Source organism: Alosa pseudoharengus, unplaced genomic scaffold (assembly GCF_046254945.1).
Source record: "Alosa pseudoharengus isolate Yale_2024_CS ecotype anadromous, Long Island Sound unplaced genomic scaffold, YU_APseudo_1.1 YU_APseudo_1.1_scf_1, whole genome shotgun sequence".
Taxonomy (NCBI): domain Eukaryota; kingdom Metazoa; phylum Chordata; class Actinopteri; order Clupeiformes; family Clupeidae; genus Alosa; species Alosa pseudoharengus.
In genome coordinates, this window is record NW_027468564.1 from 9,247,505 (window position 1) to 9,274,305 (window position 26,801).

General features: G+C 41.3%; 1 protein-coding gene across 1 annotated transcript in view; it reads right to left on the bottom strand.

Moving 5' to 3' along the window:
- Positions 1-26,801, bottom strand: part of LOC143136422 (NLR family CARD domain-containing protein 3-like) — a 196,126-nt gene that overhangs the window by 6,109 nt on the left and 163,216 nt on the right. The window contains exons 9-15 of the mRNA XM_076297192.1: positions 25,581-25,751; positions 11,122-11,292; positions 4,836-5,009; positions 3,750-3,920; positions 2,981-3,154; positions 1,559-1,729; positions 790-963 (exon numbers count right to left, since the gene is read on the bottom strand). Of these exons, the coding sequence (XP_076153307.1) occupies positions 790-963; positions 1,559-1,729; positions 2,981-3,154; positions 3,750-3,920; positions 4,836-5,009; positions 11,122-11,292; positions 25,581-25,751 (1,206 nt within the window). The remainder of the gene's footprint in view (positions 1-789; positions 964-1,558; positions 1,730-2,980; positions 3,155-3,749; positions 3,921-4,835; positions 5,010-11,121; positions 11,293-25,580; positions 25,752-26,801) is intronic.

The following is a 26,801-nucleotide window of genomic DNA, read 5'->3' on the forward strand; positions in this document are numbered from 1 at the left end:
GTCTACGTGTTAGGTTTAGCAGACATCCCAACCTGCAAAAAGTCATTTCAGGGAGGTATCACGAGGTATTGGGAATAAACCGAATATGCGTGTGTCTTGTCTTATTCTGATTGAAATAAACCGAAAAAGGCCATATTCAGTTTATTAATAAACCAAAGCATATGCCTGTTTTAAACGGAATATTGGGTCATGAAAACACTTTAAACGGAATATGCTCCCAGAAGGAAGAGTGTTGTAGGCCTGTGCATGCTCAATTCCCACAGAATTAGGATAACATGAACCAATTGTCTCTCAGGCACTTTCCTAATCATGGCAAAACAACGCACACACTTTTGGAAAGACGAGTAGACAAACTTATGTCTTGCCATCATGCACGTCATGGAGTTCATCGACGGGAGAAAATGTCGTAATAGCGACATTTTTAAAAAGTTTTGTTAAAAACTTGATGAGGATGGCTATCGACGTACGCTTGAACAAGTGAAATATAGGTGGAAGACCCTGAAGCCGTTGTATTATGCAGCCAAAAGAGGGAATTCCACCAGTGGAGATTTACGTCAGGACGTTGGGAGCCTATTAGGCTGCGTCACTGACTTATTTGGAATAATGTCGATTGCTATGTAAACAGCAATATGCTCAAAATGTGACATTGTACTTGCTTGTAAACAGGTTAAACGGAATGTTGACATAGACGGAATTTGGGCAATAGACTGATTCAAAACGGTTTATTCCTGGCATGAAAACGTGCTAAATGTTTAAATGTGCAACAATGGGGGTTCTTTCTGAACATACTTCAGTATCTCCAGTTTACAGACAGGATCCTCCAGTCTAGCAGATAACAGCTTCAGTCCTGATTCTCCAAGATGATTGTAGCTGATATCAAGCAGTTTTAAATGGGAGGGGTTTGAAGACAGAGCTGAAGCAAGAAAACCACAACCCTTCTCTGAGATGAGACAATCAGAGAGCCTGAGAGAGATAGAGAGAGAGAGAGAGAGAGAGAGACTCTAGTAAATTGAATATGATGACTGTGATGCGAAGTGTGGAGGAGATATCTATTGAATTAGTACACACTCCTCCTTAGACACATTTGTTTTTACAGTTGTCAAAATTTAACTGAAAAAACTTCCTATCAGCACTATATCTATTCAGCACCTAAATGACATTGTTGGCCAGTGGACTTTAAGAATAGGCTTTATTATTAATAGTTCTAAAAATGATAGAAAATATCAATAGACTACAGAACTGCTCCAGTGCTCTAAATAAATGTTCAGGCACCATGTAAAACACACTGTACTTGGCCTCTGGCCTCGTGCCTGATTGCAAATAACAGCCATGGTGATATCTGCTACCGATGCCACTCTCACTCGTGCCATATTACTTTATTGTAACATAATGTGTCACGGACTAGACCAATCCAGAAACAGATTTTGAAACTCTAAGCATAAGCAATAAGGTTCAGCATGTTCAAAGCTACTTTTTGGTTCTGACCAATTGATGTTATATTGTCATGGTTTTTCTCCCTAATCAGGAAATCTAAGATGATAATAAGATGTATACCCACCTTAATGTGTGTATTTTGCAGTTAAAACTGGACAGTCCTTTTGAGAGAAGCTGAACTCCAGAATCCCCCAGATCATTGTCACTCAAGTCCAGCTGTAGCAGGGAGTTTGGTGATTGTAGAACTGAAGCAACAATCTCACAGGATTTATCTGTGAGTTTACAGTCAGCAAATCTGCAACAACATTTGACAGAATTATGACAGAACTCAACATATTACTATGCAAGGTTACTTTGAATCAAATCGACTAAATTTAGTGAAATGCACAGAAAATGGTAAACAGTGTAAACAGTTGATGCTGCATTTAGATTTGCTGATTATTGATTGATTCATGATTCATTTGTTGCCTGTAGTGAGGACTAGAGTCCTTCTGCAGTAACAGTAACAGGACACATACTGTAGCCTACTTGTAAACAACACTAGAATTACATTAGAAGCACATTTACTCCTGGGTTTCCCGCTTTTCCTTGATTATGGTATCTGCCAATCAAATGTACTGTTGTTCTGTATGGAGACACTACAGTAGGAAATGTATTTTGTTATTCAAAAGTTCATGGAGACCGACAGACTTTACGTTAACGTTAGTGATGGCCGTTCAAACGAGTGTCTTTCAAGAAAAATACTCCTTGTTAACTAGTCTACGTGTTAGGTTTAGCAGACATCCCAACCTGCAAAAAGTCATTTCAGGGAGGTATCACGAGGTATTGGGAATAAACCGAATATGCGTGTGTCTTGTCTTATTCTGATTGAAATAAACCGAAAAAGGCCATATTCAGTTTATTAATAAACCAAAGCATATGCCTGTTTTAAACGGAATATTGGGTCATGAAAACACTTTAAACGGAATATGCTCCCAGAAGGAAGAGTGTTGTAGGCCTGTGCATGCTCAATTCCCACAGAATTAGGATAACATGAACCAATTGTCTCTCAGGCACTTTCCTAATCATGGCAAAACAACGCACACACTTTTGGAAAGACGAGTAGACAAACTTATGTCTTGCCATCATGCACGTCATGGAGTTCATCGACGGGAGAAAATGTCGTAATAGCGACATTTTTAAAAAGTTTTGTTAAAAACTTGATGAGGATGGCTATCGACGTACGCTTGAACAAGTGAAATATAGGTGGAAGACCCTGAAGCCGTTGTATTATGCAGCCAAAAGAGGGAATTCCACCAGTGGAGATTTACGTCAGGACGTTGGGAGCCTATTAGGCTGCGTCACTGACTTATTTGGAATAATGTCGATTGCTATGTAAACAGCAATATGCTCAAAATGTGACATTGTACTTGCTTGTAAACAGGTTAAACGGAATGTTGACATAGACGGAATTTGGGCAATAGACTGATTCAAAACGGTTTATTCCTGGCATGAAAACGTGCTAAATGTTTAAATGTGCAACAATGGGGGTTCTTTCTGAACATACTTCAGTATCTCCAGTTTACAGACAGGATCCTCCAGTCTAGCAGATAACAGCTTCAGTCCTGATTCTCCAAGATGATTGTAGCTGATATCAAGCAGTTTTAAATGGGAGGGGTTTGAAGACAGAGCTGAAGCAAGAAAACCACAACCCTTCTCTGAGATGAGACAATCAGAGAGCCTGAGAGAGATAGAGAGAGAGAGAGAGAGAGAGAGACTCTAGTAAATTGAATATGATGACTGTGATGCGAAGTGTGGAGGAGATATCTATTGAATTAGTACACACTCCTCCTTAGACACATTTGTTTTTACAGTTGTCAAAATTTAACTGAAAAAACTTCCTATCAGCACTATATCTATTCAGCACCTAAATGACATTGTTGGCCAGTGGACTTTAAGAATAGGCTTTATTATTAATAGTTCTAAAAATGATAGAAAATATCAATAGACTACAGAACTGCTCCAGTGCTCTAAATAAATGTTCAGGCACCATGTAAAACACACTGTACTTGGCCTCTGGCCTCGTGCCTGATTGCAAATAACAGCCATGGTGATATCTGCTACCGATGCCACTCTCACTCGTGCCATATTACTTTATTGTAACATAATGTGTCACGGACTAGACCAATCCAGAAACAGATTTTGAAACTCTAAGCATAAGCAATAAGGTTCAGCATGTTCAAAGCTACTTTTTGGTTCTGACCAATTGATGTTATATTGTCATGGTTTTTCTCCCTAATCAGGAAATCTAAGATGATAATAAGATGTATACCCACCTTAATGTGTGTATTTTGCAGTTAAAACTGGACAGTCCTTTTGAGAGAAGCTGAACTCCAGAATCCCCCAGATCATTGTCACTCAAGTCCAGCTGTAGCAGGGAGTTTGGTGATTGTAGAACTGAAGCAACAATCTCACAGGATTTATCTGTGAGTTTACAGTCAGCAAATCTGCAACAACATTTGACAGAATTATGACAGAACTCAACATATTACTATGCAAGGTTACTTTGAATCAAATCGACTAAATTTAGTGAAATGCACAGAAAATGGTAAACAGTGTAAACAGTTGATGCTGCATTTAGATTTGCTGATTATTGATTGATTCATGATTCATTTGTTGCCTGTAGTGAGGACTAGAGTCCTTCTGCAGTAACAGTAACAGGACACATACTATAGCCTACTTGTAAACAACACTAGAATTACATTAGAAGCACATTTACTCCTGGGTTTCCCGCTTTTCCTTGATTATGGTATCTGCCAATCAAATGTACTGTTGTTCTGTATGGAGACACTACAGTAGGAAATGTATTTTGTTATTCAAAAGTTTTTTGAATAAAGAGTTTTTTGCTAAAGTCTGCAAATCAAATGTTCTGTTCTGTGTGGATGTGTGGAAAATCCAGACCCTGGTAATCTAGAAAGATTAAGGGTCACGAACAATGTAATGGCCCAACTCCAGGGGCGGCAACAAGCATGCATTTAAAAATCTCACTGCACGCAATTAGATAACACTAGACCATGTTTACTCTGAATGATTTCGGACTTTGACGCAATCGGATAACACTACGACCAATGTGTACTGTCCTGCAACTTTGCAGCACTGTCTTCATCAGTTTAGCTGGTTCCCCGGAATGCAAGGGGAAAAAGTAACGTGCATCATTGCTCATTGCCAGAGTGTCTCACAGAGACAATTCCATTGTGCTCTCGCGAGAACTCTGGATTTCCAGGGTAGGAGATTACACAGTAGGGATGCAATTCCATGTATCCTCACTTATGTAAATGTAAGTATAACTAATTAAACACATTAATAAATAAATAAATAATCCAGACTACATCTTGATGTTTCTGGTTCTCTAGATTACATACTGAAGTGTTTCAACTTTGCGGTGAGGATCCTCCAGTGTAGCAGATAACAGCTTCTGTGCTGATTCTCCAGAACGATTGTTGTTCACGTACAGATCTTTCACACAGGAGGGGTTTATCATCAGAGCCAGAGCCAGAGAGACATAACCTTCATCTGATACACCACACTTGCTGAGTCTGAGAGAGAGAGAGAGAGAAAGAGAGGGGGGGATTATTTTATAACTAAAAGCCCTGTGCACACCAGATACGTCATGAAACCCCGGAGAGAAGATTTCAACTTAACACGTCACATATGATATACTGTAGGCCAGCGCAGTGCAATCGGTTGAGCCCATCAGGTCAGGTCACTCATCCATCCCATCCATGCAGGCACGCACAGACACGCACACACACACACACACTTTGCTGTGACAAGAGTTCATCAATGTATCAGTTCAGTCCATGGAGACCGACAGACTTTACGTTAACGTTAGTGATGGCCGTTCAAACGAGTGTCTTTCAAGAAAAATACTCCTTGTTAACTAGTCTACGTGTTAGGTTTAGCAGACATCCCAACCTGCAAAAAGTCATTTCAGGGAGGTATCACGACCCCCCCCCCCCAAGAAAAAAAAAAAACTTTAGCCTAGTCAGTCGGCCTACACCAAATAAGGAAGGCCTATAGATAGAAAATATTTTTTTAGTTTTTGGTAGTTTGGTGTAGCCTTTGGTAGTTTGGTGTAGCCTTGGCAACTAGCCATCTAGGCTATAGGCCTGAATAATATGCACATTAATTGGCACTTAAACTCACCTCAACATGTCTTTTGCAATCATTTCACCTGGCATGGGCAATGCTAAAGTCACTGTTACAAACAGGGCAGCGTGCAAGACTAGGCCTATCATTATTTTTTACTCTTATGAGACAAGGGTAGCCTACATTTTCGTTTTTTTTGAGGCACTGACTCTGCTATGACGCTCTTATTCATACACTGAACTGATTAATTAAGTTCGGGAGAAAAGAGATCAATTAAAGCCCGCCTACACTGAAAACTGATTGGTTGATTTAGCGAAACAGGCCAATCAGGATGCTCTCTTTCTCTTGGATGCGCTCAGGCACACACGCACCACCCCCCCTCTCTCTCTCTCTCTCTCTCCCGTCGTGTGCGCGCTACACTCAGATGCACACGCGGTCTCGAATGCTCGCTCTTGATCGCTCACTCTAAATTCCGGGAGATTTTATCTAATTTGCAGGCGTCAGGGAGCCTTTATCAATATACGGGAGACTCCCGGAACTTCCGGGAGACTTGGGATGTCTGGTTTAGTCTACGTTGACTGTTCCACTAGGTCGCTAAAAGAATGTGTAAAACAAACCGTAGGCTACAGTACATTTCAGGCGACACACAAACACAACACACCTCTTAGCAGGACCAGCAGCGGAGACTGGTCACTGGTGGGCAGGGAAGACACGAGGCGACCGTTGCCCTGAGAATCGCTGTTGAGTTGGGAAGGTTGGCTGCGCGAGCGATGAGCTTCCAGGCTAACGGTTTCCACTCGAGGCTTTTCCAATGTCCACCAAGTTGTAACGTTAACGTTAACTTAGTCTCACTATGGCAGACACCCCCTCTTCTCTGTCCTTCCCGATCGACAGTAAACAGCTCCCAAGACGTTTGTACCGGAATGTGTTAATAGGCTACTCTCTTGCTGATCTAGTTAGCACTAGCACTTACCGCTTCAGTCAAATAACTAACGTTAACGTCTTCCCTCAAACAACTGCCACATCCAGCTACTAACTGCTTACCTCCGCAATGTCGACTCAACAGACTCATACTGAAAATAATACGTGACTATCGACCTCAGTGACTGTACGACCTAACTTTACTACAGTAGACTGAACTGTTATGACAGCTTGTAGCCTTTTTAGTAACTTTTTCATCCCACTGTCAAAACCGTGTAGCTTCATGTCTTCTCTGTTTTCCAACTGTCCCGGTTGCTAGGCAGCGACTGCGAGTGCGACGTCACCCAACAAAACTAGATGCGCGCGAGTGCCCGTTTACCAACAAAACTAGATGCGCGCGCAGTCGTGGGGCAGACGCTTGGTGGCCGTCCACAACGTTATACACTTAATAGTCGGCTGCTGTAAGCTACAATCAGATTTTTTTGTATACCCCTGTTGTCTCAATGATAATAACATCTCATCTCAGACTATATTTCAGAGTTTGCCGTTCATTTGCATTATTAATATAACATCGTATTTTGTCATTTTTGGCGAAGACATGCATTCCGATATTGAACAATCTAACCATCGTGATTTCGAATTGGTGCAGTTTTCAGCACAAAAACTCATTTTATTCTTTTCATGGAGAGCATTGTTGCGCACGCATGTTTTTGTGACGTTGCATAGAAATCCATACATAAATAATATTTATCCCATTACATAAAACATAAATCAACTCCAGTTACATAACACATGCACAGGCTATGTTAAAAGTCTGCTAAGAAGCAGAGGGCATAGCCTCAGAGACTTAGCCTGGCGGGCCATCCTATACCATTGAAATGTATAGTCTGGAATCGAACCATTCACCTCGCTTAATCCAAGGGGCGGGCAGAGAATTGTCTTTCAAACTGCCTAGGCATGCAATAGGCCAGCGCTACGACCATATCCGTATCTGGTCGGCAAAACGGCAAATACATCCTTCTTCGAAAGGAATGACTTAAATGCATTGTGTTGCTCAACTTTCAAAGAAAAGCACAAGTCCAACTCCTCCAAAGTTGACGCCAACGCCGATTCAAACAACCGCTCTTCGTTCGCCATAGCCACCTTCCTTGTTGTTCACCGTCGCAGGACTGCCGTTATCCTGTTAAGCCGCCTTAATACTCTCTAACAAAATAGAGCGCTGTGATTGGATGACGTCCACGGTGTCAGCCAATAGAAATCCCTATGGTTTGATACTAGACGTACAGGGTGAGCAAATTAATTTGCCGCCGCTAGGGTGCGTCTAGATTCTAGGCTATCAGAGACTGATCTGCAGCACTTGTCAGTGTAATGGATGCCAGCTAGCTTAGCTGTGCTTGTGGAACGTTGGTAAACCTCACTCCCCAACGCCTCAAGAGTGCTGCTGGCATGCGAGCCAGTAGCCTGCTATTGGCTCAATTGTTAGCGCGCTCGCCTCCCGATCCGAGGTGATGCTATTTGCGGGTTCGAGTCCAGGCGTGTGCAGGGCTGAATCGTGCAGGTTCAACAACGCAGGTTACATCAGCATAGCCTATAAAACTATGGCAGGCTGCACTGCATCCTGGGTTCAAATACCTAAATAGCCTATTCTAAACTAACATGATGCACATTCCATTTCTGTGAATAAACATAATTTTTATCGAGAAGTTCTTTGTTCAATGTTGCAGTGAGATTCCATTCTATAGAGCCCGCCGAAAAAATCATCACACCTTAAAAGGGCTTCAATTAATTTATATTAACAGGGACACCATGTCACCATGCTGATTATATTGCTAATTATAACAACAGTGTGCGGGGACTGATATTGTACGCCTATCTTGCCAGTGGCAGGGGGGTTGCTGTCATCACTCCACATTTCATGAACTGTTGTGAAGTTAGGGATTAGGGATTTCAATTAATAGTACCCACCAGGGCCGGAGTGGGGCCACTTTTCAGCCCGGGAGTTTCACGCCCAAGACCGGCCCACTTTTTTAGTGGTGGTGGAAATTAGATAAATAAAGCAACATTTCAGCTCTTACTATCATGTAGTTTTTATTAGTAGGCTACCAATATTCCACTATTCCACAAGGATAGGTTGATAAGGTTGATAACAAAAACAGGAAGGAAGAAATAAAGTATTTGAAATGTATCCTACACTAAGAGGCATATTGAACTATTGTTTACATGGTTTTTTTTTGCATGGGTCAGCTATCATGTTGTTGTTTGGTGATTTACTCCTTTACTACACCCACTTCTGAGCAAACAAGGCATATAGGTTGATCACGTAGCTACTGCGGTCACATAGTTCTTTCTTACATAAAATAACTTTAATTCATATGGTTAACTATTATCCTTTCTACTTGTCCCTGTAGTCATAGCTAATTTCGGGCTGATCATTTTCAGCGGGGGACTGGCTGATCTGCTGCTCAGAGGCTACTTTTGTTTTTAGGCCTAGACTACTGCATACAGATCAAGCTTGAGTTTTGTAATCAATATTTGCATGCTATTTGCAAAGTCTATGAATCGCCATATTGGATGATACAAAAAGGCTAATATTCTAATTAATTTAATATGTTGCTTGTGAATAGGTTGCCAATGCTACAACGTCCATAGCCCATTATCCCAATAATAACGGCGCTATAATCATGGCTATCTCTCTTTACCAGTTGCCACTTATGTTTGTCTTCTTAAAAAAAAATCTGGAAGCTTGGCACATTTGGCAGCATTTTCCTCCAATACGTCTTTTTTACCTGGCCTTTTCAATCCCTCAAGGCATCTTTCTACCATCCATCCTCCCTGACGCTTATCACTACGGTAGGGCCGGCCCGGCTGGTATCTAAACTTTTTAGAAAAGACGGGCTATATGGACCCAACCAATTAACTCTTCTTGGGAGGGGAGAACAACCCATGCAGAGGCTGTGGTGTTAGGCATAGAATGTGAACGTGTATAGCCAACTTTAAGAGAAGATAGATTAACGTGGCAAATGTCAATATTTTTCCTTTGACCGGCCCAAAAGTTAAGCGGCCCACCGGAAATTCTCCCGATTCTCCCGATTACCCACTCCGGGCCTGGTACCCACTGTAAAATATCAAATTAGTCCTTTCAGTATACTAAGTCCTTCCTTAGTATTTTCAGTGTAATTTTACTATTAAGGTCTTTGATCATTGTAAGGGCCCTCTATTATGCTATATAAGGCTAGGCTATATAATTTTCAAGACAATAGGCTATGATGACATTGTGATTAAATCCGCAGACAAGGGGGGTTCAATTGTCATTCAGGACAGGGTTGCTTATGTACAAGAAATAGAAAGACAACTTGGTGACGTTAACTTTTATGCTCGCTTACACAGTGATCCCACAATGAAGTTTAGTGAGGAGATAAAGTCTATACTCAAGAGAGCTGTGTCTGACTCAATCATTGATGAAAATGAATATAAATACTTGCTACAGGCCAACCCGTTAAGACCAGTGTTTTACACTTTGCCTCTGTGCATGCCATGATCAACTTTTGATTCTTTGATATGGAAAGCAGGTTCTTTATTTTGGGCTGCTATTAGGCTACATTAGAATTTCAGCCCAAAGTTGGATACCATGTAGAAAGTTGCTGCAATTTCAAAACTCAGGAACGGGAACGGCTAATGTACAATAGAATGCTTCATATTGTCGTGTTCGATAAGGTCTGCTGTTTATTCTGATAGCCTATATAATTTACCATGCGCTGAGTTTGTGAGATACTGTATACCACCGACAGTAATGGGTGGAGATGGACGAAGCGCTGTGTGCTGTGAATGCAAATATGATGAAATATCATGTATGCCCAACGTTAATTTTCACGCAAACCATTTATTACAGCACATACTGTAGCTGCTAATATTATTGGAAAGCTCCGCTTCCACTCTTTTGTTGGACATCTTGATTTATGTGAGATAAGTACTCCGTGAGCTATTCAGCAGAGAATAATGGATGTGAATTCGGACGCATATATTATTACTATATATTTTTAGGGGGCTTTTGATCATCTTAGGGTGGCTTCAGCCCCCCCAAAATAGGTCTAACGACGTCCCTGTGTGAAATGATGGTTAGGTGGGGAAAGCTGTCTGTGGTGGAGTTCTCACTCTTGAACACCTGGGAAAGTCTGATGTAACGTAAATTCTTTGTGACTTTGGCATATAGACCTAATGAGACATATCTCATATACAATATCATACAATACAATATCATACATTGTGTCAGCCTTTTCTGCTTGTCATTCTACTTATGACATCGGAACCCTATAAAAAGCCATTATTTAATTGGTCAGGAACTCTATTGCATACGAAATTTCACATCAAAAGAGACAGTTTGAAATGTTTTTTTTTATTATTGTATTTTTTTTTTCATTTTCATTTCGTCCTCAGTGAGTACAGACTAATTAGAATAACTGTGTTTATTAACCTGCTTAATTTTTTTGTGTGAATTTCATCCGAAAAATTGGACTTGGTGTGGACAGGCCTTAAGACACATATAAAACAGCAACCAAACCATAATGTCCAAAATAATGTCCAAACCAAACCACACTAGTCCTAATAATAATCCTTTACAAAGACATGTCTAACACCAACCTTAATGTCTGCAGTTTGCAGTTAGGACTAGACAGTCCCTTAGAGAGAAGCTGAACTCCAGAATCCCCCAGGTCATTGTGACTTAGGTCCAGCTCTATCAGGGAGTTTGGTGACTGTAGAACAGCAGCCACAATTCCACAGGACTTCTCTGAGAGTTTGCATTCAGCAAGTCTGCATAACAACAAAAATAAAGACAAAATATTGCAGAGATGGATAAATGTAAGGGATACAATGTGCCCCGATAAATCAACACAATCAAGTGATCTTTTGCAGATCACTCCCATGCCAAATCACATACACATACACACACACACACACACACACACACACACACACACACACACACCTGAAAGATTTGTAATGTTATAAGAGGACAAGTGTATACATATAAGCAATTTATTTGTGGCACACCATCAACCACAATCCTGTAATGAAGATGGAATTTCCCAATTCATAACATCAAAATACATCAAGTGTACACCATCTTGCATTTTTTAAACAGTAAAGATACTTGTTTTAATTTAACAAACTGTTATAAAATGGGTATTACACATCAATGTACAAATATCTGCCATAAATCAAAACCCCTTTAAAGTGTCCCAGAGTGGGTGTGGCCCAATTAATCAATTACCCACACCTGTAGACTATTACTGACAGGCACATTTGCAAAAGCTCATTCAAATAAAACAGTGTCCTAAAACGGTGTAGTGCATCTTCACACATGAACCCAGACTAACATTGAATTTGCTCTGCAGGTCAGTCTGGGCCCATATTCACAAAGAATGTTAAGGCTAAAAGTAGCTCCTAACTGGGGATTTTAGGAGAAACTCCTAAAAATAATGGGCGTGTCACTCGTAATTTTAGGACTCCTAATTTGTTTGACTAAGAGTAATTCACAAAGCATTTTAGACCTAAAATAGCACCTAAGTCTGCGGGGACTGATATTGTAGGCCTATCTTGCCAGTGGCAGGGGTGGTGGCTGTCATCACCCCACAGTTCATGAACTGTTGTGAAGTTTGGGATCTCAATTAATAGTACCTACTGTAAAATATCAAATTAGACCTTTGAGGCCTAGGCTATTTTCAGTGTAATTTTACTACTAAGGTCTTTGGTCATTGTAAGGGCCCTCTATTATGCTAGGCTATATCGTTTTCAAGACAACAGGCTACCCATATCTGGGAAATACTTTGTGTCTCATGATTGTTGCATTCATGTCACCTAGAGCATGCTGGTAGAAATATCTATTCAAAAGCACAGTTGATCTGTGCATGCCATGATCAACTTTTGATTCTTTGATATGGAAAGCAGGTTCATTATTTTGGGCTGCTTTTAGGCTACATTAGAATTTCAGCCCAAAGTTGGATACCATGTAGAAATTTGCTGCAATTTCAAAACTCGGAAACGGCTACTGTACAAAAGAATGCTTCATATCATCGTGTTCGGTAAGGTCTGCTGTTTATTCTGATAGCCTATATGATTTACCATGCGTTGAGTTTGTGAGATATACCACCGACAGTAATGGGTGGAGATGGACGAAGCGCTGTGTGCTGTGAATGCAAATATGATGAAATGTCATGTATGCCCAATGTTAATTTTCACGTGAACCATTTATCACAGCACCTAGCCGCTATCATTGGAAAGCTCCGGTTCCGCTCTTTTGTTTGACATCTTGATTTATGTGAGATAAGTACTCCGTGAGCTATTCAACAAATAATAATGGATGTAAATTTGGACGCATATATTATTACTACCGTATTTTCCGGACTATAAGTCGCACTTTTTTTCATAGTTTGGCTGGTACTGCGACTTATAGTCAGGTGCGACTTATATATGAAAAAATATATATAATTGAACATGTTTTTAAATGTTAATTTATATTAACTGACATGAACCCTACATGAAACATTATCATCTGCAGCCTTGAGAGAGCGCTCTCAAATGCACAAGTCGTGAAACACACGTGCATACTCAAATTACTGCCGGGATTCTATTTATAGCTGGGCCTCAGATTCGGACAAATAAAAGCCAGTATAATTTTGTTTCAATTTAACTCATAAAATAGCTCTTCTTAATAATTTATATTGTTGGTTGATTTAATATTGTTGCCAACGAAGTCATTGTCCTACACCATGAGTCTCCAACACATTGCTCTCAAGCTACCAGTAGCACGCAGCCCCAGGTTAACCTACATTTAAACACAATTGTTGCTGCCAGGCATCCTACGAATTTTATAAAAAAAGTAAATCATGCATAATTTTAAAAATAACTAAATTTAGGCTATCTTAGACCTCTTTGGCTATACGGAATAAGGTTTCCCTTTGCAGCACAGCACACGTTCCATGAATGAATGAATGAATGAAAGCGGATGCCTTATCTCGCAATAAGCGGATGGACATCCCGACACTCTTTCATAGCCTACATGAAACTTAATAGTGACCCAATGCCATTGATAGCCTACCGGGTATGCTGCTGCTCCAAACGAAAAGTATAGGCCTATGTCTTACTGTAAAACGCAAGAAATGAAGGCCTATAGCTGACTTGAATAGGCTACAAGCCATGGTCCAAATAAAGGTGCTGTGCTTTGCCCAGCCATAAATTCAGGATTCACGATAGTCTGTCCCCTAAACATTCCTCACCCGTTATCTGGACATGCATGAAAACATTTGAAAACAAAACTCACTGCCATCACTGGCGCCTTAAAGTGGAAATGAAGCAATGAGAACTGTGGCCATTTTTTGGTTGCTTTTTCATTTTTGGAAATACATGGATTTTCATTAAACCTGAAATTCAATTAGTTTCACTGAAAAATGACATGTCAATAACGACTTTCGCCACTAGGGCGCGGCCATGTTTTAAAAATGAAGGCGCTACGTCATCAGAATGGTTAGCGTTTGTTTGTGGATCTTTTAGCCATTAGCTTGCCATTAGCTTCCTGCTAGCTTAGTCGCTAACTGTCAAATAAACAAATGGCAGATCATGGAAAAAGAACAGGGGGGTCATTTTGTATTGCCCCTGGCTGTTCAAACGAGTATTATCGTGTAAAAGAGAGCGGCAAATTAGTTCATTTCCATGTAATACCAGTCAACAAGCCTAAACTGCTCCGGAGATGGTTGGCTGCATTGAAACGCCTCAGCCCCCCAATGGGACCTGGGCAGAGAGTATGTAGCGACCACTTTATAAAGTCTGATTACATCGAAGAGGGGACTTTTGAAGAAGATGGGAGATTTGTTCGCCGTCCCACCAATCGCCTGAAGCCAGATGCGGTGCCAACACATTTTAATTTCAGTGGCTATAGTGCTGGAGACACGGACAGACCTGTCAAATCGGACCCCTCAGGCGCTACTCTTATGCGCAGAGACAGAGTTCAGAAACGCGCTTGCCAGGCAGAGGAACGAGAGGTATACTTAGCTTCTACTAATATATGAGAAATTGTCCATTTGTGATTATCCTGCCAAGTGGGTATGCGACAATGTCAACATTTCGAGATTACGCTACGTGTCACAAGTATCCAAATCCTTGTTCGATTTTTCTATCACCGTAAAAGTTGTGCTACAAGTAGCAGCTATTGCTGTAGAAGTCATGCTAATGTCAACGTCACCACGGTAGAGACACCATGACGAGATAGATAGATAGATACTATACTATTGATCCCAAGGGGAAAGCAAAGAAACGTCTGTTACCAAAGTGTATCGCAATCTCCATAATACTCGTTTTCGCGTTTGCTTTATTCTGCTGAGTGTAAGTTAGTCCACATGTTGCAAAACAGAAAAATGAGTAAGCTTACACTCACTGTTTGAAGATAGTCTTGTTTGCAGACTAGCTCGCTCCATGCTCTTGATAATTTCTAATCCATTGCCAAAATAATCCATTTGCAAACACCGTCGGTTGCAGTAGTTTCGCATATTCATGTGCACACCCAAATGGCACGACAATTACTTGTTTCATGAAATGAACGAACGGTAAGGCAGCGTGGTAGCCCAGCTGCTGCTGCACCAGTGTACTTTTCATAGCTGTAAACAACATCCGGTGGGCGGGCAGAACCGGGAGATGTCAGTCATTTTCCTGGCGTAGGCCTAGTAGCCTATCAAGTTTGGAGTCTGTAGCAGAGTGAAAATCAAAATGTTTCTCTGCTACTCTGCTATAATTTAATACATTGAAACAAATCAGACAAATGGACTTTTACCATACACAAATTCACATGCCTACAGAATATTTTAATTATTCTATGATTCTTCTGTCACAGCCACAATGCTGGAAATGCCCTGTAGTAAATTTGTTAATTTATCTAGTAGGATTTGCCCAGTACCCACCTGCTACTTGTGCGGTGTCCCATGGTACGCAGCCTTATATCTTTCCTATGTGGGCCAAATGTCTATATTGTGTGTGTGTATGTATGTGTATGTTTGTGTGTATGTATGTATGTTCTTTCAAGTCTAAATTCTGCTTTTGTGTCACTTTAAAGATCATAGAAGCATGCAGGGAATTGATGGAGGGTCAGTTGACAGGAAGGGAGGAAGCATGTCAGGAACCAGAAGAAAGTCAGGGCAGCAGCAGAAAAGTGGATGCGAGTACCCAGACTGATCTTGTTGAATGCGGAAGTGAGGGTAGACACATCGTCCTTGTGAGCAAAGGCACAATGACTGATGACATGTACAACATGCAGGGTGTGGTTAATGACCACTCTTACTGCACACTGTTTGATGACACAAGTCTGGAGAACATCTCAATGCCAAGGGCTTCATCACCACAGCAGAGTGAGGTATCATTCTTGTCTCTGAGGAGTGAGGAGTCAGTCCATGAAGAGAGTGCTGAGGAGGACATGAGTTTGGATGATGAGTTTCGGCTGAGTGAAGAAGACACAGACACGAGTTTTGACGATGAAGAGGATGAGGAGCCTAACCTCTCAGATGACCGAAAGAGTGTTGTTTCTACCAAACAACTTTTGAAACTGTTCAGTTTGTGTCACTGGGAGAATTGTGGGAAGTGTTTGATGGAACCACCGGTAGTTTCAAAAAGTGGATTTGGAATGACGGTAAATACAGAGTGCATTGATGGCCACAGATACGTCTGGAATTCCCAGCCTCTGGTAAGAGGCGTGATGGAGTGCAATGTGTCGATACCAACGGCAGTGTTTGTTACGGGGAATGAATGTAGTCCATTCATAGAAGTCTGTGAGGCAATCGGCTTGGAGAGCCTGTCAAAGAGGCAGTGGTTCAACATCCAAAAGGCCTATGTCATCCCGGTAGTCAACGAGACATGGTCTCTCCACAACCAGGCCATCATGAGCGCCGTAAGTGACGAATCTTTGATCGTTTCCGGTGACTCAAGGTATGACAGCCCTGGTCACAATGCATCATATGGCACCTACTCACTGATTGACACCAAGTCAGGGTTAGTCGTTGCTCAGGAGACTGTAAATGTTACTGAAGTCAAAAACAGCTACTGGCTAGAAGTTGAGGGTCTTGAGAGATGCCTTAACAAGCTGTTGGAGCATAGAGTTTCCATCTCAGTGCTGGCAACCGATTGTCATCCATCAGTGCAAAAAGTTATGCGGGAGGAGTATGGGGACATTAAACATGAATTTGATCTTTGGCACATTGTGAAAAACATGAAAAAGCGACTGCTGAAGTGCCAGGATGAACAGCTATTCGAGTGGATCAAGATGGTCTCCAACCACTTGTGGTACAGTGCCAGTACATGCAATGGAAGTGCAACAAAGCTGAAAGAGAGGTGGATATCTGTGCTGCACCACATCACCAATGTCCACTATTGGGCATCTGGGGAGACGACCACAAAATGCAACCACCCTCCCTACACTCCTGAAGAGGAGAGCAAACGTCCATGGCTCCATCCTAGCTCTGCAGCCTTTAAACACCTCCAGAGTGTAGTGCTGGACAAACAACTCCTGAAAAAACTTGAGAGGGTCACTGAGGGCATCCACACTGGAAGACTTGAGTGCCTCCACTCTGTCTACACAAAGTATGCCACCAAGAGAAAAAAGTTTTTGAAAGAGAGCTTTCAGGCCCGACTTCGAGTAGCTGCACTGGACCACAACCACAATGTCATCCGTGAGAATGCATCGAACAAAGAGGGGGAGAAGCAAATGAAACATTACTTTTCAAAGGCTGCTAAGCAGTATGTGGTGGCTCCAGTGAAGATGCCGAAAGACTACAGTTTCAGAAAGGACATAGTAGCAGGAGCTCTGAAGAGTTGTGAGGCAATGTCAATCCGGAAAGCACTGAGGGAACATCCAAAGGAGAGAGTGGTGACCATCGCTGAGCACAGAGGAGTCAAAAAACCAGACAAGGATGTGTCAGTATCCACGCACCTCAGCAGATTTCCTGAAGCTTGATGCATAGATAAGGGGGTAGGAGAGAGTTGGAAGACCGGGTAGTCCTGCACAGTCTATAATAAACAGATAAATATTATATTATTATTGCAATGTTGTATTGACTACTAGTGTAATTGTACTTAGATTAGTGTAGGCTATAGTATCTTATATAATTTAAACAATATTACAGTACCGCTTGTATTGACTACTAGTGTAATTGTACTTAGAATAGTGTAGGCAATAGTATCTTATATAATTTAAACAATATTACAGTACCGCTGTTAGATAAAATAGTAATTACATTATTGCCAATTGCCAAGTGAGTTAATTACTAATTGCCATTCAGTATTCCTACCCAACTGTCTTTGTTCTTGCATAAGAAAAAAAAAGTTTGTCTGTATGTGTTGTAAGGTTGCAGTCTTTCCAACCCCAGCAGTTTCATTTCATTTGTATGTTTTCAAAGTACCTAGTTTAATGGAGATACAGACACCAAAAGGATAGTAAATACATTTAATGCGAGATCAATTAGCCAATACAAATAATTTCTACAAGTCATTATAGTACTCAAATCCACAGTATTCTGGGGAAGGGTAAACAGTCCTGATGGCATTCACAACACAGGCTGGTATTGGAATCCTGTTCCTCCGGCCAAGATGACCCCTGGACCAAAGGGTGAACTGTCTGTACGCTGTAAGCCTGTAAAGACTGATAGAGAAAGAAGAAGGGTTAGAATGAGTAGTGTACAGTAAAGTAGGCAAAGCCTGTCATGAACAATTTACATTCTAACTGACAGAATATAACCGAAGCGGACGTTCACTTTATTGCCTACGCAAATTCTGTTGATGTTTCTTTTCGTGTTTGTACAAGAACAAGGGCCGCTGTAATGTAGCCTGTAGGCCTATCACAGACAGGACTTAATTAGATTTAACTTCCTGTTCAGTCGCAATAACGTGTTTGGATGTTCTCGCACAACTTGTGGATTACCGCGACCTGAAAATGCAGTTGCATCGTTGATGAATTGATGAATAAATTCGGTGGAGCAAACTTCTAATGTGTGAGTAACAGGTTTCTTTTTGTGATGGAATAGTATCGATGATTGCATTTGTTTCGCTCAATTAGTAGTGGAAACTATTAGCAGAGTTGCGAACCTGTGGTGAGAACCTGTTGTGGGTACGCTAGCCTACGTCTGTGATTGTGACAGGCATGGTTTTATGGGTAGACGTTGTTTATGGACTGTAGTAGACTTGTAGTCAAGACCGCCTAAACCGAGACCAAGACACTACCAAGACCAGAGGGTATCAAGACCGAGACCAAGACGAGACCAAGGCCAAGACAGACTGAGTCAAGACCAAGACAAAGTCGAGACGAGACCGAGACCAAGACCGAGACCAAAAAAAAAAAAAAAAAACAGCTAGCGAGCTAGTGTTACCAAAGTCCTTTTAGGCATGTCCCTCCACTCGGCGGTCATATTGCAACGCTTTTTGGGTACTCATCGGGCATCCTATTCAGCAGAAATGCGCGTGCGCAAGGCTTCACCACACCAACCGTGCTCCAGTGTCGAGTTCACAACACATGATTGGCACAATGTCTGCACAACACAGCACATAATTGGCTCAAAGTAGTCAACTCACACCACATGATTCGCTCAATGTATACACATGTCGACATTTTGCCGAGGAAGGGGTGGGATATGTGTAGACAACGGCCATATTGGCGTTGCAAACTAGCCCCATGCATTTCTATGGAGCATTTTTTGAGTGCTGTGTCTCCACATTAGAAAGTCTCTGGTGTTACACCATAACTTGCATCAATTGAATAAGAGCAGCATACTGGGGCAGGGTTCTCAAGTTTTGAGCTCAGCTTGGAGTGAGATTGGGGGGGGGGGATTGCACTCACTCACTAATTATAAAACAAAATTGGAAAGAAGCATTAACCCTTTGAGACCTTGAATTTGTCATTGTAATCTATACATCCTATATCTTGTTTTTGTCTGGGAAAGTATAATGCATAGCCTATGTCTCTTATGTCAGCCTTATCAAGGGAAACCATTTGTTTTTTTATGTCACCAGGAAGCATGTCAGTAGAAATAACTTTTCATATTTAGGTGGGATAGATTGGAATCTTGAAATATAATAATCGTGACGCTGGGATATTCTATGGCTCACCCATTTACGAGATGTAGGCCTATATGTACTGAGTGAGACAAATATTTTATTTATTAGGCTAATTGCTTTATTCACTTGAGTAGCCTATATTGTCACTGAATCATTAGACTAAGCATGTGCATGCCGAAACCGAGGACAGCAAGTTCATTATACATTATGGTGGTTGGCAGGTCATTGTCTGCAGCAGTCCTGTATGTTTAGAAATAAATGTAGGCCTATGTGTAGCATACTCGCTCAAATTGATAACACTCGTTAATAATAAGCTAATTTTCATTCATTGTTGACATGGTCCATGGAGGATCGATCAGATGGGTGTCCCGGGACCTGATGAACACGCCGCTAAAAAGCACAAACGAGTGCGAAAGTTGCAGCCGTGACGACAGGGAAAGTGCAGGCAGCCACGAGAGTGATTGGTCGTGTAAAATGAACGTTGCTGATGTCTGGCTTACACAAAGCTATAACGACACAATCATTAGGTTTTCTTAATGACCGACAGTTTAGTTTAGTTTATAGATAAGAAATAATTTTGCCATAAAGTAGGCTAGGCCAAATGTTCGTGAAAAGGCTTGATGTACACACCCTGTAAAGTACCATAAGTAGGCTGGTTTACCAAATAACAGACAGTTGAATTTCTGAATAAAAAGAATCTTGGTGCAGTTTTGAAATCTTAAACGTGTAACCCCACACAAGCATAACATGGTTGTAGGGAGGGGATGTGCTATTTTGGAATTTTACCCGGATACAACGAATAGCCTACTATTTTTTGATTGGATGTCGGTGGCTATTTATTTTTTTGATTTTGCTGGTGAGTGGTGCGCTAGTTCTGAACCCTGCGAGAAATCCTCTCGTATCCCTGCGCGTCCTCTAATAATTATGCAGATGCCTTGACATCCCTAGTAATATTTCTGCGTGAGAAATGCAAGGTGTGGTGTGTGAGCATGTGAACTTGTTGAATTGCGTGTGTCTCACGCCCATTGCGTGAGACTTGAGAACCCTGCTGGGGTAAGAGGTTCAGTCCCAGTTTAAATTAAATTTAAGAAGGTATTATTTCAACTACAGACAGAACAATGCAGAGACAGAGCATGTCATGAATGTGTGTGACTGTGAGCTCACTTACTGTAAATGTTTTCATAGACTGGGTGAGATAAACTATGTAGGCTATAGCAATTGCATGACAATGATGATAGAGAGAGACTTTGCAAAACTTGCATTTTGCAGAATGCTTCTTTCTTGCCCCTGGACTGCAAATTTCTTTATGTTCCGTGAATGCAAATTTAATGATGGCGGAATTCGCTGACATTATTATTACTAGGTCTGACTGAGACTGACAGCTACGACGTAAACCTAACGTTTCGCGCTGGCTACACTTGCGTCTTTAGATTGGATGAGCGCCAGTTTCTTAATCACAACAAAATACATGTATGTCATTGATTGGTTGCATTTGAAAGGTTGCATTTGAAGGGCGTGAAAGGCGAAATAATTTAATGTTGCATTATCGAATGTTATGTTTTGTATCATGGACATATTTGTTGCAAATCTCCCGACCACTATGTCGACCCGAGACCGCAAGACCAAGACAATGAGACCAAGACAAGACCGAGGGATCCGAGACCAAGACAAGACCAAGACCAAAGACGGTCGAGACTGTGACAAGACCGAGACCACGTAAAAGTGGTCTCGAGACCGGTCTCGAGACCAAGACCGGTCTCGAGACATCCAACTCTAGACTGTAGGCTAGGCGTCTGAGTTTTGATTTGTTTATGTAAGCTGACATACAATAACATGCTCTTCACTTAAGTAAATAAATGCACGGATGTGCCGCTTGTAGCAACCATAGATTAGGGCTCATACTATGTTATGCTAGGCTAGTTACAGTATGTGCTTGTTATGCTATGCTATGCTAGTACTGTATCGCAGCTTCTACCATGATAATACATTGCAGAATAAGAGTATGGTAGTATGAGAATGTAAAAATTAGTGTAGTCTCAGGTGATCAGTGTAGTCCCCTACTCCCTCTGCACAACCTATCAAGAGTGTGTTAGTTGAATTACCTGCTGAATATTGGGCGCTCCAGTGTTTCGGCTCGGATGTCCCTCAGCGATAGCATTGCGACCTCCAACACGTCTCGCTCTAATGAAAGCATTTGGCACGTCGGATTGGATGTGATGCATCTCTTATTTTGGATGAGATGTCCCAGGTTCATTTCCTGGCAGCAGACACTCTCCATGTCAGTGGACATAGGGACACAAACCCCACATAAGCACCACCGATTGTTTCCTGCGCGCTCAGATACTCTCACTCGATCATCTATTTCTCCTCCATGGTCAGGCTCTGTGGGGGGCATTAAAACTCCCACTACTCTTATTGGCTCAAAAGCATAGGCAATTGGATGCCTGCCCTCATTGGTGGGTCTATCCTCTTCCTCCATATCCGTTTTGTTGAGGCAGTAAGTTAAGTAAGTAAGCAGTGAGGCTATGGCAGCCGCTATGTAAACAACATAGAATGTTGTACCAACCATTCTCGTGATGTCATCATGTTCCGAAAACAAAGATGGCGGCGCACAGGCTGAAAACATTATAATTAATGCAACTTGTTGGTGCTTTATTCTGAATAACGGGTCATATTTCTGACTTTATTTGTATTTAGGGTATATTTACATATTTAACTAGTGCTATAGACATCTGTTTTAGTTGACTGCTTCATTTCCACTTTAATGCAGGGGCTTACCTGGGCTTCAGCCCAGGGGCCTCGACCAATGAGGGGCCTCCTAATAATAATAATGATAATCAATAATAATAAACGTCGTGTCCGTATTCGCGGCGTCATTAGCCTACTCTGGAGCTAGCCTAAATAATTGAGCACATCGTACTGCTCTACAATTAGGCTACATCCATGCAGAGGCCCCCTTTGTCTTCTCCAATTCTAAAATGTAACAAAATGTAACAAAACGTAATAAATCCCAACGGGTGTAGAGGAGCTAGAGGAGAGGCTGAAACTGACTGACAAACTCATCATACAAACTCTGGAGATAACGTGGGTAGGATTGAAGCAACGATAAACGAATGACGTGGATTCCTGTAACTGTCCATAAAAACAGAAGGCATAGCAGGTAAATATCGTAACAAATAGCCTGGAAATGAAACGGCTTTAAAAACATGTATTTCACTTGTCTCATTGGAGTGAACGCAGAACATGGGCTGTGGCGCAAATAAATGAATTAGTGATCTGCATCTCCGTTCACCAACAGCTAAGTTTGTGCTAACCCATTCGCACATATAATAGTCTATGTTATGTTTTCTCCATTGTTAACGTGAGATATGTCTCCATGTAGTGTAGTGATAATGCATAGGCTATGGTAGCCATGTTCACGTCACATGAGCCAGCTTGTTCTGTAGGCTAAATTTCGGTCCCTCCCAAACTGCGTTAAACTGGTGTGTTAAGTAGACAGAATTTAAAAAAAAACTCCTGGGGAACCCCCCGACACGACAAACACATGCACTTTTGAAAAGCTTTTAAACGTCCATGTGTACCCATCTTTTAACTTAGCCTACAGCCAGTGTTGTAAAAGTTCAACGCTTGTTTTCGTGCAGTAGGCTAGCCTTTTTGATAAGCGATGTCATGGGTAGGCTGACGTGATTCGAGGGCTTTCTGTTCCTGTTTATGTAAAGGTTTTACATGCTGAATAATGATAGGCTACACTGCATGTTATTAACCAAAAGCGCACGCTATGTGTCGGGTCAGATCGCGGGCCGGGTATCAATTAATCATAATTAATACTTGCGGTTGGGGGGGGGGGGGGGGGGGTCCTTAAAAAACATATAGCCCAGGGGCCTCGGGTGGTATTAAGGCGCCCCTGACTGCCATGTAATATTTGATCGCTGTTTTGCTACTAATTATCTTTCACGTGAATACGCACAGAAAGTGAAAGTAGGCCTACTATGCGCTCCGTGTCTGTAGCTGTCTGTTCACGTCCGCAATCGATGGAGAAACGGAGAACACATCCATGTTCTCTCGCGTTATATTATAGGCTGCCATGCTTCTGTGTTTGCGGTTCCTGATCGCTAAACATTTGTTTTCCTTTCCTGTCGATAGCGGTTGATAAGCACGTAATAGGCTATAATAATTTGACTTTAGCGGTGACAGATCCTGCTGAGAGAGAGAGAGGCACCCCCAAAGTGGTCCTGCGCGCGCGTGTGTGTGTCTCTGCATGGGGTTCAATTGAAGTCAGAGTTGGTCCGCTTTCAGGCCGCTCCATCATTAGATTAACGTCAGACAGCGCTGTAAAATGTGTGGGAATGTCTCGCATTATGACGGCTAGCGTTGCGGGACTTTTATTAGTATGCTCAATACTTAGTAATAATTTATGCGCAATCCCGCGCTGAAATTTAGGCCCTGGTTTTAAATAAATCTTTTTTTCTCTCGCTCTCTCGGCGAGCATTTGTTCTGCTGCCAGCTTGTGCCATACGCTATATCGTCCAAAATGCTTGATTGCATTGCATTCTCCACATTTTTAGCTAAAATGTCATGTACCACATCAGCATTTTTGTTCAGTGAATCTTTTGTAAATTGCTTTACAATAGCGTCGGGCACTTGTCAGCAGCTCCTTCGTCTTCAAGATTTCCTGTAGAATTCTCAATATTTTTGGCCTCAATGTGTTCAGTTACATAGTCTGTCTGTTCTTAGTCTTGGATTTTGTGAAATAAATTTCTAAATATCACCTGCTTGCTGCAGCTTCGGTCTGCACGTCCTTTTAAAACCGCATATTTTTCTCTCTCGAGCATTTAATCTGCTGCCGGCTTGTCTCTCCACATCGTCCAAAATGCTTGATTGCATTGCATTCTCCACATTTTTAGCTAAATTTTCATGTACCATATAAGCATTTTTGTTCAGTGAATCTTTTGTAAATTGCTTTACAATTACCGTCGGGCCTATAGGCCTATCGCCTGGCTTGCTTCAGTCACGTCTAAAACTACATCTTTTTCTCTCTTGTGAGCATTTAATCTGCTGCCAGCCTGTGACTCCACATCGCCCAAAATGCTTGATTGCATTGTATTCTCCACATTTTAGATACATTTTGGTGTACCACATGGTATTTTCTTTCAGTGAATCTTTTACTATGCAATGACCTTCCTGCCCTCCTCTTGGCTGCCTTCACTCCTTCCTCTTCATTAACAGTAATCTCTTTGGCCTCAATAATCCAGTTACATAGTCTCTGTTTTTGGTTTTGGATTTTGTGAAATACATTTCTAAATAAATGCGACTTATAGTCCAGTGCGACTTATATATGTTTTTTTCCTGTTCATGACGCATTTTTTGACTAATACGACTTATACTCAGGAGCGACTTATAGTCCGGAAAATACGGTATATATTTTTAGGGGGTTTTTGATCATCTTAGGGTGGCTTCAGCCCCCCCAAAATAGGTCTAACGACGTCCCTATGTGATATGATGGTTAGAAGGTAAGAGGTGGGGAAAGCTGTCTGTTGTGAAGTTCTCACTCTTGAACACCTGAGAAAGTCTGATGTAACGTATATTCTTTGTGACTTTGGCATATAGGCCTAATGAGACATATCTCATATACAATATCATACAATACAATATCATACATTGTGTCAGCTTTTTCTGCTTGTCATTCTACTTATGACATCGCTGACATTGGAACCCTGCAAAATCATTATTTAATTGGTCAAGAACTCTATTGCATACGAAATTTCACATCAAACGAGACAGTTTTGAATGTTTTTTTTCATTGCATTTTTTTTTCATTTTCATTTCATCCTCAGTGAGTACAGACTAATTAGAATAACTGTGTTTATTAACCTGCTTAATTTTTTGTGAATTTCATCCGAAAAATTGGACTTGGTGTGGACAGGCCTTAAGACACATATAAAACACCAACCAAACCATAATGTGCCACACTAGTCCTAACAATAATCCTTTACAAATACATGTCTAACACCAACCTTAATGTCTGCAGTTTGCAGTTAGGACTACACAGTCCCTTAGAGAGAAGCTGAACTCCAGAATCCCCCAGGTCGTTGTGGTTCAGGTCCAGCTCTGTCAGGGAGTTTGGTGACTGTAGAACAGCAGCCACAATTCCACAGGACTTCTCTGAGAGTTTGCATTCAGCAAGTCTGCATAACAACACAAATAAAGACAAAATACACACAGATCATTCCCATGCCAAATCACATACACATACACACACACACACACACACTGTATACATATAAGCAATTTATTTATGCCACACCATCAACCACAATCCTGTAATGAAGATGGAATTTCCCACTTCATAACATCAAAATATATCAAGTGTACACCATCTTGCATTTTTAAAACAGTAAAGATACTTATAAAATGGGTATTACACATCAGTACAGCTTAGAAGAAGTCGAGAGGACTTCTAACTCACTAAGACCTATTCACAAACAATCCTAAGCCACTTTTTGTGGCATTTCATGTCACGTTGCGATGTTACGGTTACAGGAGCTCTCAATTGAAAAAGGGAATAATTGTGCATTGTAGGCCTAAAAACTTACACCTAGTTTTCTCTTAAAAAATATTCACAAAGGCTTTCAGACCTACTCTTAGTAAGGAAAAGTGACAACTCCTAACTCTAGCTCTGTTGTTATGGTTGACATCATTACTTATGCACAAGCTTGATTGAGGTGACCATTTTAATTGGCAGATGATGCGGGAATGATGGTAAAAACCTCCCCTATGATGATGAGTGACAGGTGACAGGTCTTTGCTGGTGAGAATGCGTGCACTACACAAGTGCTGTGAAGGATGCATGATGATTAATAAATGGCCTAAATGAATAAAGAGTAAGACAAAACAAATAGCCTAGTAGCATAATGAAATACAGTAGGCCTATCTTTGCAGTTTGAAGCAGTATCTTTGCAACAGGTTTTAAATGAATCTTTAAGAAGACACATAGGCCTACATTAACAAAGAGGAGAAACAATTTGATTCACAATAAACGTTACATTTAGTTTACATGCAATGAATGGTTTTGGTTGTTGGTGGCGTTATTGCATCCCTTAATTACAATGCACAATTATTCCCTCGCGATTGACAGCTCCTGGAACCGCATGTTAATTTCAAAACATCGGCATCGTGACGCGAAATGCCACAAAAAGCGCCTTAGGATTGTTTGAGAGTTAGGAGTCCTCTCGACT